This window comes from Suncus etruscus, chromosome 20, assembly GCF_024139225.1.
Source record: "Suncus etruscus isolate mSunEtr1 chromosome 20, mSunEtr1.pri.cur, whole genome shotgun sequence".
In the NCBI taxonomy this organism is placed as follows: domain Eukaryota; kingdom Metazoa; phylum Chordata; class Mammalia; order Eulipotyphla; family Soricidae; genus Suncus; species Suncus etruscus.
In genome coordinates this window covers 43,152,356-43,166,458 of record NC_064867.1, presented here as the reverse complement: position 1 = coordinate 43,166,458, position 14,103 = coordinate 43,152,356, and the positions used below count along the sequence as shown (strand labels likewise).

General features: G+C 56.4%; 1 protein-coding gene and 1 non-coding gene across 3 annotated transcripts; both read right to left on the bottom strand.

Moving 5' to 3' along the window:
• Positions 1–1,389: 1,389 nt before the first annotated feature.
• On the bottom strand, positions 1,390–1,471 carry TRNAS-CGA (transfer RNA serine (anticodon CGA)). Its single transcript has one exon. It is a non-coding gene; the product is annotated as a tRNA-Ser (tRNA).
• Positions 1,472–3,038: 1,567 nt separating this feature from the next.
• Positions 3,039–13,340, bottom strand: PER1 (period circadian regulator 1). Of its 2 annotated transcripts, XM_049766185.1 has the most exons (23): positions 13,282–13,340; positions 12,757–13,162; positions 12,560–12,658; positions 12,314–12,468; positions 12,102–12,223; positions 11,812–12,013; positions 11,640–11,691; positions 11,382–11,524; positions 10,334–10,412; positions 10,145–10,251; positions 9,816–9,969; positions 9,623–9,731; positions 9,393–9,524; positions 9,020–9,125; positions 8,754–8,919; positions 8,536–8,666; positions 8,124–8,303; positions 7,335–7,556; positions 5,960–6,570; positions 5,361–5,532; positions 5,001–5,190; positions 4,353–4,503; positions 3,039–3,831 (listed from the first exon to the last, which is right to left on the bottom strand). In XM_049766185.1, exons 2-23 carry the CDS (start codon positions 13,020–13,022, stop codon positions 3,571–3,573), a joined length of 3,810 nt encoding a protein of 1,269 aa, XP_049622142.1. In that variant the 5' UTR covers positions 13,023–13,162; positions 13,282–13,340; the 3' UTR covers positions 3,039–3,570. The 2 variants fall into 2 exon arrangements, with proteins under 2 accessions (XP_049622142.1, XP_049622141.1); XM_049766184.1 differs by lacking the exon at positions 13,282–13,340 and having other exon boundaries at positions 12,757–13,196.
• Positions 13,341–14,103: the final 763 nt, after the last annotated feature.

Sequence of the window (14,103 nt, the reverse complement as noted above, 5' to 3'; positions counted from 1 at the left end):
TCTCCTTTGTTCCATATGTTTGCAGGCTGGGAGGAACAGTCCAAAGGAGAAGGGAAATTGTAGGAGTCTTTGTGACAGAGAAGGGAGAAGGATGGGCTCCCTTGAGAGCAACCAGGAGGGAGAAGGGGAAATCTAGCTAAGGGTCAGGATGGGCCTTAGCTCAGAAGTGAGAAAGGAAGGGTCCAGGCCCACAGAATGCCACCAACTGGATGTTGGTGAGGAAAAGGAAACTTGGCAGAGGGATGTATCAACTAAAAGTAAAATGGAGAGAGGAAGGAACTCTGGATTTGGAAGAGTCCTGCAGGAGACTTGGAGGCCGAATGTGAGCAATAGGATTGCTGGATTGCACTTGAATTTGATGGCATTCAGATTTAAAACTGCAGGAGGAGGATATCTAGACAGTAGCAAGGGAAGCCAAGAGGACTGAGTGGTCTTTAGTGGACTGACTATGACAAGGGAGAGGGGCAGAGGATCACTCTGGACAGATTGAGTGCTGAAAAGGGGTCAATTCAGTGATGCAGCGCTGCTAAAGCACAATGCAAGAAAAATGAAAAAACACCAAAAACTAAAATTAAAAATCGAACATTGTGCCACTAAGACTCAAGCGTGAACAATCGTGAACTCTGTGACTTTGCATCTCATGTTGATTCAATCCAAGAAAAAAGTCATTTTATATACTTGCTACTGAACTTCTCTCTCCTCTCTCTTTCTCTGTCTCTCTTCTCTCTCTCCTCTTTCTTCTCTCTGTCTCTCTCTTTTCTCTCTCCTCTCTCTCTTTCTCTCTCTTCTCTCTGTCCTCTCTCTCTTCTCTCTCTCTGTGTCTCTCTCAACTCTTTAGTCTTTCTATTTTCTCTCTATTTTCTATTTCTCTCTATTTTCTCTCTCTGTCATCTCTTCAGTTTTTCTATTTTCTTTTTCTTTCCTATTTTCTTTTTTTTAATAACTTTGCCTTTGATCTTCCTGAAACAAATGTAGTAGGATCAATTGGGTCAAAACGATGGCATGTATTTTCCTTAAATAAATAAATTTAAAAAATCAAAAATTTAATTTTTAAATGCCTTGGGTCTTCCTGGAGCAGATGTGGTAGGACCAATTGGGTCAACGACGGGATGTATTTTCTTTAAGTAAATTAAAAATAAATGAATGAAGACAGTAAAGAAAGAAATGTCACGTTAGAAAAGATTCACAATCTTTTTTGGCTGTTCGGTGCACCTCAAGGCCTCGAGGGGGCGCTGCAGGACCGGCCGGGCAGGGCTGGCTGGGATCCCCGATTGGATGGATCCCCCACCTCCTGCTCTAGGGCCCTCAGAAACGGCGGGGGGACCCATTGCAGGCGAAGGGAGCGCCACCAAAACGAGGCGGTGGCTCCTGCCCCCAAAACAGCGGACACGCTGTGAGCAGGATTCGAACCTGCGCGGGGAGACCCCATTGGATTTCGAGTCCAACGCCTTAACCACTCGGCCATCACAGCCGCGCGGAGGCCTCGGCCTGCGCCACTATAGCTGCCTAGCGCCCGCCCCGCCCAGGCCCCGCCCCGGGCAGGCCACGCCCCCGGAAGCGCCCGCCCAGACCACGCCCCCGCGCCTCAGGTTCCTGTCAGACGCTTCCAGCCTGGCCTAGTGGAAGCACCTGCGCGGCTCTGACGAGGAGAGGAGAGGAGAGGAGAGAGGAGAGGTCAAGAGGCGATGGGTCGCCTCAAGCTTCAGGAGGCCAGAGGCGCCTTCACTCGCTTCAGGGGAATGGAGGGCTCAGGACAGCGACATGGCAGGAGGCCTCGGCACAAGCTAAAAGAGCTCCTGAGGGAAAGTTCACCACAGAGAAGGCTCACCTGAGAGAAAGCTCACAGGAAGAAGAGCGTCTGCATCCAGGCTCAGGAGAGCAAAATGGCAGAAGGCCTCAGCAGGTGCCAAAAGTGCACCTGAGGGAAAGTTCACCACAGAGAAAGCTCACAGGAAGCAGAGTGTTTTCCTCACGGCTCAGGAGAGCGACATGGGAGCAAGGCCTCAGAACAACCTAAAGTGCTCCTGAGAGACAGTTCACCACAGAGAAAGCTCCTGAGAGAAAGCTCACAGGAAGCAGAGCGTCTGCATCATGGGTCAGGAGAACCAAATGGAAGGAGGCCTCAGTAGGCGCCAAAAGTGCACCTGAGAGAAAGTTCGCCACAGAGCAGGCTCACCTGAGAGGAAGTTCGCCATAGGGAGAGCTCACAGGAGGAAGAGCGTCTCCGTCATGGCTCAGGAAGGCAAACTGGGAACAAGGCCTCAGCGCGAGCTAAAAGTGCTTCTGAGAGAAAGTTCACCACAGGGAAGTCAAGCTCCCCTGAGGGAAAGCACAGGAAGAAGAGCGTCTCCAGAAGTGAGAGCAAGGCCTCTAAAAGTGCTGAGAAAGCTCACAGGCAGCTTTCTAGTCTCTCTCAGGCGCCTGCCAGGCACCGCTGGGCCTCGAACCCAGGCTGTCCTGCTTCCTAGACAGGCGCTTTAACCAGCTAAGCAAAGCCCGCCAAGGGAGCTGCTGGGGTTCCCTTTTCCAGGCTGACAGGACTGCCAGGCGCTGCGCCCCGGCTTTGCTCCCGCGCCGTGGGCACCACTCGGCCGTGGGACTGACGACGACCGCGTCGCCCTGGCCCTCCCTCAGCACCACCTGGGCTGACTCGCTGAAATGAAGGTCAAGGTTTGGGGAGGCGGCCGACACCCCCAACTGCTTCAGGGGACCCCCAGGTGAAGTGTGGTCCCGCCTGCAACGTCAGTGGACTTGACCCACACAAGCGGCCTCTCACCTTTCTCGTGGGGTGGACCCAGTGGTGATGGGAGTAGGGCATGCTGAGTCTGGTGGAAATGTTAGCTAGAAAACGTCAGAAATGACACGTGCTCTGTGTGTGTGTTGTGTGTGCGCGCTGCAAAAACAAAAATTTAAAACCATAGGATGGTGGCGGCGAAGGGAACACAGGGACGGACTCTTAGGGAGGACGCTGTCAGAGTGGGGGCCCACCTCCCCCACAAAGCTCCCCACATCCAACCCCCAAACTTCACTCCACAAAGTCTTTTTTTTCTTTTTGTATTAAAAAATAACAACAGACACGATATCAAAAACACAAACGCCATCGGTAGAGGTACAGCTGAGAACGTCTGGGTCCCACCTGAGGGCAGCACCAGGGACTCCATGGTCCACCAACCTCCCCCACCCTGGAGCAGCTAGGGGTTCAGACCTTCCTCCCACCAGGGAGAGGGAAAGAGGGCTGTTCCCCCCAATAAATAAGTGTAGCCCAACCCTTGGGACCAGACTCGGCGGAGCACGTTTCTGGGAAACCACTTCAGCAGCTTGCCAGCAGTGTCCACTCCACGGGAAGGCGGCCTCCTCTCCAGGGGCTCTAGGGGAGGGTGCTCTGAGATGGACGGAAGAGTTCCAGCCTCTGTTCCCCAAGAGGTCAGAGGCGGTCCCTGGGTCCCTGGCTGGTGACAGGGGGTCTCGGACCCCCGACAGCAGCAAAAGCTGGGGCAGTTTGCTATTGGTTGGTCCAGCCACATTTGAGTTCTGAGAGCTGGGCACTCCCAGGGGTGGCCCAAATGCAGTTTAGCTTGCGCCGTTTTCTGTGGCAGTTAAGGCTCGACTGGAGGAGCTCCCACCTTGTTCCTCCTCCTCCATGGCCAAGTCCTGGGAGCGCAAGAGCCCGGCCCCAGCTTGGCTTCGGGTCTCATCGCCACCCGCCCCAGAGCCACCACCCTCGCCCGCTCCCTCCTCCATCGGCTCCAGCCCCAGTTCATCCAGCTCCGAGAAGAGTGGGTCTTCGTGGTGGCCTCGGTCTTGGGTGTTGCTGCCACAGTCCACGCAGGCCTTCGAGGGAGAAGAGGGTCAGTGGATCACAGAGCTCTCATGGCCGACTTGCCACCCCAACTGCCACCTGTCCTCAAGCCTAGAGTATATACCAAAAGATTTCCCACCCACCCCACCCGACCTTAGAAACAATGCTCTTGAGTTGGAAGAACAAGGTTAGCAGTTGCACTGCACCCCTATATCGGGGCTCCACTATTGGACAGTTACAATCTATGCCAATGTAAGACTCAGATAAAGACTTAGATCTTTTCTGGGGTAACTCCTGAGCACCTTCAGGTGTGGCTACCAGACAACCACCACCAAAAATAAATGAATAAATAAACAAAATGTTCCAATGGTGGTGACGGATCTCAATGGTAGAACACAAGCTTCGTGTATATGAGGTACTGGGTTTCATCCCCTAAACCAAACCTAAAAATGATCCAAGGATACTAAGAGATCAGGCCTACCTGAGCTTCATTCCCTTCAACTTGAACTCAATTATTCCTATCCCCACCCCCAGCTCAGACTTATCCTCTCACCATCACATCAAGAGCCCGAGGCAGCTGGCCCTTCCAGACCCAGGAGTGCACGGCGCCCAGCTCTCTTCGCTGGTCCTCTGAGAACCGAGGCTGCTGCTTCTGCATCGCCCGGAGCTGTTCCCGATCCTTCTTCAGCACAGATGCCATGTCCCTGCTCGAGAAAGGCGCACAGAAGGCAAAGGCTGGAAGCAGGGCCCAGTGTTCACAAGCACTCTTCCATAGCAGTACCCCTCCCCGAACTCGATACTGGCTTTTTAGAGCTTTCAAGTCCAGAAAAGCTGCCCTCATCCTAAAAGAAACTAATGGGGCCCGGAGAGATAGCACAGCGGCGTTTGTCTTGCAAGCAGCCGATCCAGGACCAAAAGTGGTTGGTTCGAATCCCGAATCCCGGTGTCCCATAGGGTCCCCCGTGCCTGCCAGGAGCTATTTCTGAGCAGACAGTCAGGAGTAACCCCTGAGCACTGCCGGGTGTGGCCAAAAACCAAAAAAAAAAAAAAGAAAAGAAAAAAAAAAGAAACTAATGGAGGGGCGGGCTCCCAGGGGCAAGGGATGGGATGGGCCCAAGTCCTAGGGAAGTGCAGCCCCAATCAAGGATATCCGAGTCAGTAGGGGTTGAGGGAGACCCACCTCCGCTCCTCTGAAGCTCACCTGGAGGGTACCTGGTAGGTCATCATGACTTGCTGGTCCGCGTTGGCCATGAGCAGCCAGATGGGGTCCTGGAGCACGTACTTGATGACCTGGTCCCCAGGCTCAACCCGGCCCTGGGCAGCTCCGGCCTCCGCCTCCGAAGAGTCGATGCTGCCGAAGTACTTGCTTGTGCGGCTGCTCTGACTGCTACCTGGGAGGCAGAGGCAGGAAGGCAGGAGACACACCAGTGGAGTCAGGACGGCCAAGGCTCCCACCTCCCAGGGCCTTCCGAGGCTCCTTTCCAGGCTGCAGAATCGACCCACCGGCCTCCCCACACCCATCACTGCCCACCGCAGGAGGTGCTGGAAGACGGACACTCACGAGTCATGCTGGCTGAGGTGCTGCCCCCCTCCTGCGAGCCAGAACCAGAGCCAGGGCCCAAGGAACCTGAGGCGGAGCCTGTGCCCGAGCGAGAGTCCTCCTGCAGCAGCAACTCCAGCAGGTCACTGGAGCCTGAAAGTGCGTCCTGGTTGGAGGACTCGGTCACCTCCACCTGGGTAGGACGAGGAAGGACAGGGGCAGGGATTAGGAGATCAACATCGGGGTTTCCCTTCACCTGCTTCCACAGGTGGGGGTGTACCCACCAGCCCAAGTGGTCTCTGTTCCCACTCCTTGATAGTGGGGCCAGGACAGGACGAGAAGAGCCTAGACCAAGTCTAGGGACGTGACGCTGAACCCTTGCCAAGTGGCAGATGTGTTTCAGAAGGTACCAGGCTGTTCTCACCTCCTGTCAGACAGACAGGACTGTGCCTACTGCAGCCTCATTCAGAAACTCAGCTGGTGTTTCCCACCCCACAATACCACCTGCTGGAGGGCAGGCCGGCCGGCCGGCCGGTAAGAGCAGGAAAAAGCACCAAGTGAAGGAGGAGTGAGGGGCGGGGTGGGGACTGGCAAGAGGATGCGAGGGAGTTAGTGCTCACCAGTCTGGTCTCTGGCTCAGCAGCCTCCTCAGTGGGAGGCGGGGGCCCAGCACTGTCCCCAGAGCCCCCTGCAACTGTACCCCCCTCAACTCGAGGGGTCTCCTCAAGCTGTAGCAGATTTAATTGAAGTGGGGAGCTACATCTCGAATTGAACAGTGGAGCTTCTGGGCGCTGGGTAGGGCTGGGGGGCATGGGGGGCAGAGAAGGGGAAGGAGAAGGGGAGACAGGAGTAGCAGGACCCTCAGCAGGAGTTTGGGGCACTCCACAGGGATAACTGGATGGAGCAGGGAAGAGATAATTAGGGAGTACCAAGGCCACCATTGGAGTTACCAGGGGGGCAGGGAAAGCGGTTGAGGGCATAGATGTAGGGGAAGGGGGGAGAGGCTGGGCGCCTCCTCGTGGAGAGAACACTGGGAGAGGGTAGGACTGGACCACAGCTGGGAAGGGAGGAGTGGCTGGTGGTGGGGCCCAGGGAGCAGAGGATGGCACAGTTGAGGGGTGGGAGACGTAGCAGGGGGCTTCCGTCCGGGGAGTCTGGTGGTGGCGTGAGCGCTTGGCTTTGGATCGGCAGTGGTGGCGGCGGCCAGAGGGTGCAGGGCCATGGTGGCAGCCTGTGGGGAGAAACCAGGGTTATCCAGGGGCTCAGACTGGGGGGCCTGCACCCCATGACACCCCAACTGGTCTGCCATATTGGCCATATTGGGAGAGGGCAGAGTCCCCCTGAAAGAGTTTGAGTTTCTGGCTCATCTACCACAGAGGGGATTCCGAGCAGGAAAGGAAACCCTCAGGAAAAGATGTACTGAGGATGGAGTGGGGAAAGATTACAGGAGGGGTAGGTGGAAGTAGGTGAGTAGGCAGGAAACTCAGGTCCATCTTCCTAAATCCTGCAGGAACTCCCAGCCTGGGCACTGGGGCCCATCAAGGCACTACTCTGGCTAGCTCACAATGGAGTGGAGAGGGAGAGGGAAAAGCCCAGTCCTGAGTCCTGTGTCATGGCCTCCACGGGGCCCCTCTGAGGCGGCTGGAAGTCTGCCATCTGCCCTTGAACAGAGATTGCCCCAGCCCTCCTTGCCTATCTGGCTTAGAGTCTATGCAGATCTCTTGATCTTCAGCCATTGAGTCCTCAGCAGGCACTCCTGCTCCTTCCCCGAAGCAGATTCACCTGGCCTGCCTCAGTACCAGCCCTTCCCGCTGCCCTCTTCCTGCTACAGCTTAGAATCCCCACTTTTCCGTGGGGAAAAGGCTCTGTCCCTCTTCTGCAGGCCTAAGTGGTAGCATCAACACCAGTGAGCCCCCTTTTCTGAGCCCCAACAGTCTGATTTTAGACGAGGCAATGGGTCGGGTTTAGGGAGATCCAGTTCGGCTTCCCGCTCACCAGGGGCCGAGGGAGCCACGGAGGAGCCGTCGAGTCCACGCAGCCTACCAAGGTCACGGAAGCGGCTGAGGAAGGCCTGCTCCTCCTTCTGCGTGTGCAGAGACAGCACTGCCTTGGTCAAGCCCACTGGGCGGTAAGCATCTGGGACGGGATCAGGGGCTACTGTAGGGCTGGGGGCTGGGCCTGGCGCCAGTCCAGGCAGGTCCTCCATCATGATGATATCTAAGAAAGGCAAGATGGGGACAAAGGTAATAGGAACCGTTTAGATCTAGATCAACAAAATCACATCACCCTCCCTGCCCAATGGCCTAGCCATTCCGACCTCTGCCCCACACTCCAGCCTGGCTCCCTTGAGTCTCTCTTTGCCACCTCTCTGAGAAGGGCCAGTCCTGTACCCTCTTCTCCATGCGAAGCCCCCTCCAAGGGCACATCCCTAGGATGACACACACTTCCAAGGCTGGTTGAGAAGCGTGTCTTCCCCTTCCCCGCCCCGCCCCTTTGCCTGTCCCTCACACATTTTCCAAGTCAATGTTCAAAGACCTTTAAGGGTGGAGTTTCAACAGCCTTGCTTTCAGAACCCCCTATCCTGGACTGACTTGTAAACCAATGCCAAGAATACAGAATGCAGGATGGGGTGAAGCAAAGCAGCAAAGGTTGGTTGGGTGGACAGCATAGAGGTTCAGCTAAAAGGCTAGAGGGGAAGGGGAAAGGAAAGCAGGAGGAAGCTACAGCTAAGGGAGCAAGTGGAGCCAGCCCAGGCACTGCCCCTCCCTCATTCCAGGCCCATACCCGACTCCGGGGGCTTCTTGTCTCCCACATGGACGATGGTGGAGCTGAAGCTACACTGACTGGTGATGGACACCACGCTCTCTGCCTTATTGGCCAGGGCGAGTGGGCTCAAGGTGCCTCCCACTACAGGCTCCTTCCGAGGAGTAGCCCCCTCCCCAGACAGCACCGCTGATGCTGGATCTGTGCAGAGAGATGGCTGCAATTAACCAACCTCACCCCTCCAAGAGATTAAGATCCCTGGAATGGTGGGCTAATGGGTTTACAGGCAGGAGGAGTCTGGAGATTTGGGGGCTGAGAATGGGATAAGGCACAAGATGGGCCCCCCCCCCCCCAGGCAGAAACAGAAAGGGTCACAGGAAGAGGAAAGAGGACAGGGCAGTGGGAACGGAGTACACATTAGGGGGTCTTTTACCTTTCTTGGCGCCCACAGGGACTGGACCTGTCCTCTGCTTATCGTCGTCAGAAGCTGAGGATGCAGTACAGGAGGAAGAGGAGGCACATTTACGCTTGGTCGTGCCGGGGATGCTGCAGCTCTCTAGGTACCTAGCCGGGAGCAAAGAACATGAAGGCAGGGTCTGGGATCGGATGAAGCCAGGACCAAAACAGAAGAAGGTACCGCAGTGGTCTTACCTAAGAATGCTGTCCAGGCAGTTGATCTGTTGGTAGGAACAACTGGAGGCTTCCTTCCTCTCAGCCTCCTCGGGGACTGCAGCTAAAGGGGCCTGGATTGAAGCAGGCGCAGCCTCCAACTCTGGGTCTGGGGACTGGCAGGGAAAAGTCTTAGCCTTGACCACACCTGTAGTTGTAGAGGAAAGAGAGCAAAATTCCACTGGGTTAGGGGTGAAGGTCACAGGGCACCCAAATCTTACTCCTCACCCGTAACCTCGCCAACTCACTAGGGATGCGGGGCCGGGTCAGCGGCCGGGTGCGGGACTCAATGAAGACCTGCTGGCCCTGGTGCTTCACCAGATGGACATCCTTACAGATCTGCTGGAAAGTCACCTGTGGCACAAACAAAACGGCCTCAGGGTCTCCTGGTCCCATGTGGCAAGAAGACAGATGGTTTAGTCAGAGCTCAGACATCTACTAAAGCGAAGTTCAGGGAACTGAAGCACAGAGATGGTTGAGCATGACAGCAAGGATGAGAAAGAACAGTGCAAAGAGGGAAAGGAGGTCATGAAGTAAAGTTTCCCCGGGACTAGTAGTATTAATTCCTAGAAGAACCAGGGTATGGGAGGCCAGTGGATGCCAGGAGCAAGGAACACTCACTGGGGCAGGAGGGCCAGGTCCCTCGGCATCTCCCCCGTTGCTCTCGCTGGAGGAGCCAGGGCTGAGGAGAGGACCTGGAGAAGTCACAGGGCCGACTCCGCAGAGCCCTGTGGAACTGGGGCTGTGCACGGGCTATGAGAAGGAAAGGGATGGATTAGGCATCTACGAGAAGCTTTCTCCCCTTCCACACCTCCCCCAACTCCTACTCCTCCCCTCTCCATAGCTCAAACCTGTAACAGTAACCGATGGATCTGCTCAGAGAGTTCCTGGATATCAGGGTCAAGAGACAAGGCCGGACTGGGGGTCGGGGGAGTGAACACGTCCTCATTCAGAGGTGCCCTGAGGGGTGAAGAAATGTGAGTTGAGCCCCTTGCACAGGGCCTCCCCCTCTTCAGTGATGGCGCTTGCTCATGGCCTACTTACGTGCGCACTTTGTGGCGGCCTAAAACAAAGGCTACCTTGCGACTCCAGGGGTGCACAAAGCCAGCCCAGCTGGTGTCCATGGTGACATACTCTCCATTGCGGGCACAGAAGCGAATAGGAGAGTGGTCAAAAGGCTGGCCCGCCAGCTGCAGGACTGATGAAAATGGGAAATGAGATAAGGATCAGCCGGAGGAAGTGCTAAGTCAGAGCCAAGACATCCACTCAAGTGAAGTTCAGGGAACTGAAGCACAGAGAGATGGAAGCCTCTGCTCGGCTATTCAGAAGTCACCAAAGAAACAGAAGGAATTGCAGACTAAGACACCACTCACTCTTCTTGTGGATGGCCAACATAAGGGGTCGGTCCTCCGGATGCAGGAACAAGAGCACAGGCGCTCCCAAGAGGTCCTGAGGGAGATAACCCAGCAGCGGGGCAGCCCTGAAAGCGAAAGAGGAAGAAAATTGCCAAGGCCTCTTGTGATCAGCCCTGGACCACTATTTCCTCTGGATTCTGACCTCACCTTTCATCCACATCCTGGAAGAGGCAGCTGGGAGTGTGTCGTGTGGTGAAAATTCTCTTGTCAGGAGGGATCCGGGGAGCTGAGAACAGACGGTGTGGTCAACCACTGGATTTCATCCAAAATGATTCAGCCTTTTAGCCCTCCATCTTTCCTGGGGTGAGAGAGGCTGGAATCCTCCCACGTGTTTTTCTATTGTTTATTTTGTTTTAGGGCTATACCAAGTGACACTTAGGACTTACTCCTGACTCTTTTGCTACTACCATATGTAGCAGCAAGAATAAAAATCAGATCAGCTGCGTGCACAGCAAGCACCCTACCCCACTGTACTACTTCTCTGGCCCCTTCCTAGATCACATCTTCCCTAGACCCTCTAACCTAGAAAGATAGTATGCCTAATTTACTTGCTTTCTACCAGTAATGGACCTCCTATCTTGGTCCCCTCAAACGGGACTCTGGATGGACTGAAAGTAAAGTGGGCAGGGCGTTTGCCTTGCACATGGCTAACCCTGGTCCCCAGCATCCCAGACGGTCCCCTGAGCACCGCTAGGAGTAATTCCTAAGTGCAAAGCCAGAAACAGACCCTGAGTATACTGAGTATACTGAATACGAACCCCCCCCCCCCAAAAAAAAAAAAAAAAAAAAACCACCACTTTGCTCTCTTACCAAACTCTACCTCTAAAGGGGTTTCAAATCTTATGCTTACAATACCTCTGTTCCCAAGTTCTTGTTTTTTGTTTTTTTGGGCCACACCTGGCGGTGGTCAGGGGTTACTCCTGGCTGTCTGCTCAGAAATAGCTCCTGGCAGGCACCGGGGACCATAAGGGATGCCGGGATTCGAACCAACTACCTTAGGTCCTGGATCGGCTGCTTGCAAGGCAAACGCCGCTGTGCTATCTCTCCCACCCCTGTTCCCAAGTTCTAAGGGACTCATTCAGTCATGCCTCCCTGACTTAGCCTGCATTACTCCCAACTAGGAGAATCTAACTTTACCTATATGTCAGACATATATGCCTATACATATTCCAGACTAGGCCCCTTGCCTACCTACCTTCATAACCCGAATGGATGCGCTCTGCAATAAGCAGGCAGCATGGCTGAGCAGGGGCCCCATCCAAGGCCCGAATCTTGGTGACATACGGAATTAGGCGGAATGGCTGGTACCGAAGTCCTGGTTCCCGGTCAGGACCTCCTCTAGCAACAAAAGAAAGAGGCATTAGGAACTAACAATGGAAGGCCACTAACCCTCCACCACATAAACAGAGATTGAAGAGGTGGGTTGGTGTCTCCACTTGTTTCCCACACATACCGAATACGGCAGAAGACAGACTTCTCCTGGGTGAAGTCCTTGACGCCTGAACCTGGCACAAATCAGAAGAGTCAAGTAAGCCTAGCCCTCCAGTCCTTCCCTGGGCTGAGAAGAATGCAGCATAAGAACTCCTAAGACTTATCATTTCCTTCAAAGCATCTGGGACCCTCACCTGCTGAAGCCCCGGCACCCCAAGTAGGCAGACGGGATGGAGCAGTGGAACTATAGAAGATCCCCACATCCTGGGGAGCCAGGAATTCTGAGAAGCAGGCACCACGGAACACATCCCGCTTGCAGCGCAGCAGGACGCCTGCTTGCTCAGAAATGTAGACAATTCGGCCCGTCAGGAAGGAGACCGCCACGGAGAAGGTATCCTGAGCGAGGCGGAGAAAACCAAAGGAGAGTCAGGAGCCGTGGGGAAAGGGCCGGGGGATTAAGCAAGCGAGGCTGGGATACACTGACCTGGTTGCGAAGCGTGTACTCAGATGTGATATGCTCCAGCTCCTCCAGAGTATAGGTGGACATATCCATGGAACAAGGCTCCCCCTCCTCCAGGCTCCACTGTTGGTAGTATTCCTGGTTGGCTACCAGGGGAGAGAAGGGGGCGTTCAGGGGGGCCTGCCCCACCACAGTAGCCCAGGACCTGGACTGCCCTCCCGGGAAGCACCACTCACCCTGCACCTGCTTGACACAGGCCAGAGCATACTGCAGCGTGGCCAGAGTCCCAGAGCGGCCCTTGCCCCGGCGCTCCGGAGGCAGTCGACGTTTGAGCTCCCGAAGTGCCGTCATGAGTTCCTTCTGGGTCCTCGCCCGGGCTGACTGCTCACTGCTGCAGTGCCCAGAGGGACAGAGAAGTGAAGCGTTAGCTTTAGACCGTGGTACAAGCCCCAGGCACTCTCCCCCAGCTTTTCCCCATGAACCTGCAGCCACTGGTCGATGGGTTGTCCTGCTCTGAGCTGGCACTCAGGAGGCTGTAGGCAATGGAACTGCTTGGTGGGGACGGGCTCTGAGAGTTTGTACTACGAGAGAAGCAACAGGCCCGAATGAGGCGGAAGTGTCCACCTCCCAGACCACCTAACCCATACGCTTCAGGCCCTGGGACATCCTCCATACCTACCTCTTGTTGCTCTCTGTGGTCTCCAGCAGGGCTGAGTCCTTGCCGTTGGAGCTATGCGAGCTCCGCTGAGACGCACCCCTGGACTCTGGCCCATTCGACTCATTGCCACTTGAGCCATTGCTGTTGGCATCCATGTCATCAGCTAGGTTGGGGTCTGGGCAAGGCCGGTGCTGAGGAGGCCCAGGGGATGGGGTCCCTCCGGAACAAAAGGGTTCCCTGGTCCTGGGGTCCCCTACCCCGTCCGCCCCTTCTTGGGAGCTACTCATATCCGGGCCATGGGCAGGGCAGGAGAACAGGAATGGTGCAGAGGCCACCACGGATGCGCGAGGGGGCCGGGAGGCCTGGCTGAGGGAGAGAGGTGGGAGATCCAAGGCTCAGAATGGAGACAGTCGGTCGAGGCCGATACCTGGAGAGGAAGAGCAAGAAGACAGATCTGAGCAGGCCGGCGCCAAGCAGACAGGCCTTCCCCGGCCTCAGGTTTCCTAACTTCCCATCCAAAGCACCAGCGAAGGATTCCTTCCATACCCCCGTCAGGGAGCCGCCGCTGAGAGGCCTCCCGTGCATCCCACTCGACTCCCACTGCCAGTGTGGCCCGGGCGAGCCGAGCGTGAGCCGCAGATCATGGTCACGGCAGCGGGCCAAGGCCTGGCCGCTTTCCATCCCCCGGCTCTCCCTTCGGCTCGGCCCGGGACTCCGAGGCTCTGAGTCGAGTCGAGTTGCGGGAGAGGCAGCCACCTCCTCCTATATTTAGGCCTTCCTGGCTAATTTTATCCAGGGGGTGGGGGCCCCCACTCCCGCCGCACATGCGCAAGTGGCCTGGGGGCCCCACACGCGCTTCCTTCCGCCACGGTCGCCAGGGAGACGGACGTCAGCAGCTGAGCTCAGCGGTTGCTGGAGGGACCACGGCGGCCGGCGGTGGAGGGTGTGGCCGCGGGCCGGGGTCACCCACCTTGGGGGCAGCCTGAGCCCCCGTCCAGGGTAGCGAGCTAGCGAGGCTGGCGAGGAGACGGCGGGAGGGAGGCCTGGGGCGCAGGGGACACAACTGCGGGTGCCAGGCGCAGAGCCCCCGAGTTCTCGGTCCTTGTCGCCAGGACCACGGCCAGCATTGGACACTGTCCGGGACCGGCCAGGCCACGCTCCTTCCCCGCTCCCGCAGAATGGGGAGCAGCGGCAGGCACTGGGGCCCGGCAAGGGAAAGAAGGGAACGGGATGTTCCCAGCCCAGACTGAGCTGACATCACGAGGAGGGAGGAGGGAGGGCCAGTGGGGGGCCCGGAGCTGAGCTCGGAAGGCCTGCGGGGTCCCTGAGACCCAGCCGGACCGGACCGGACCGGGCAGCCCAAAGAGC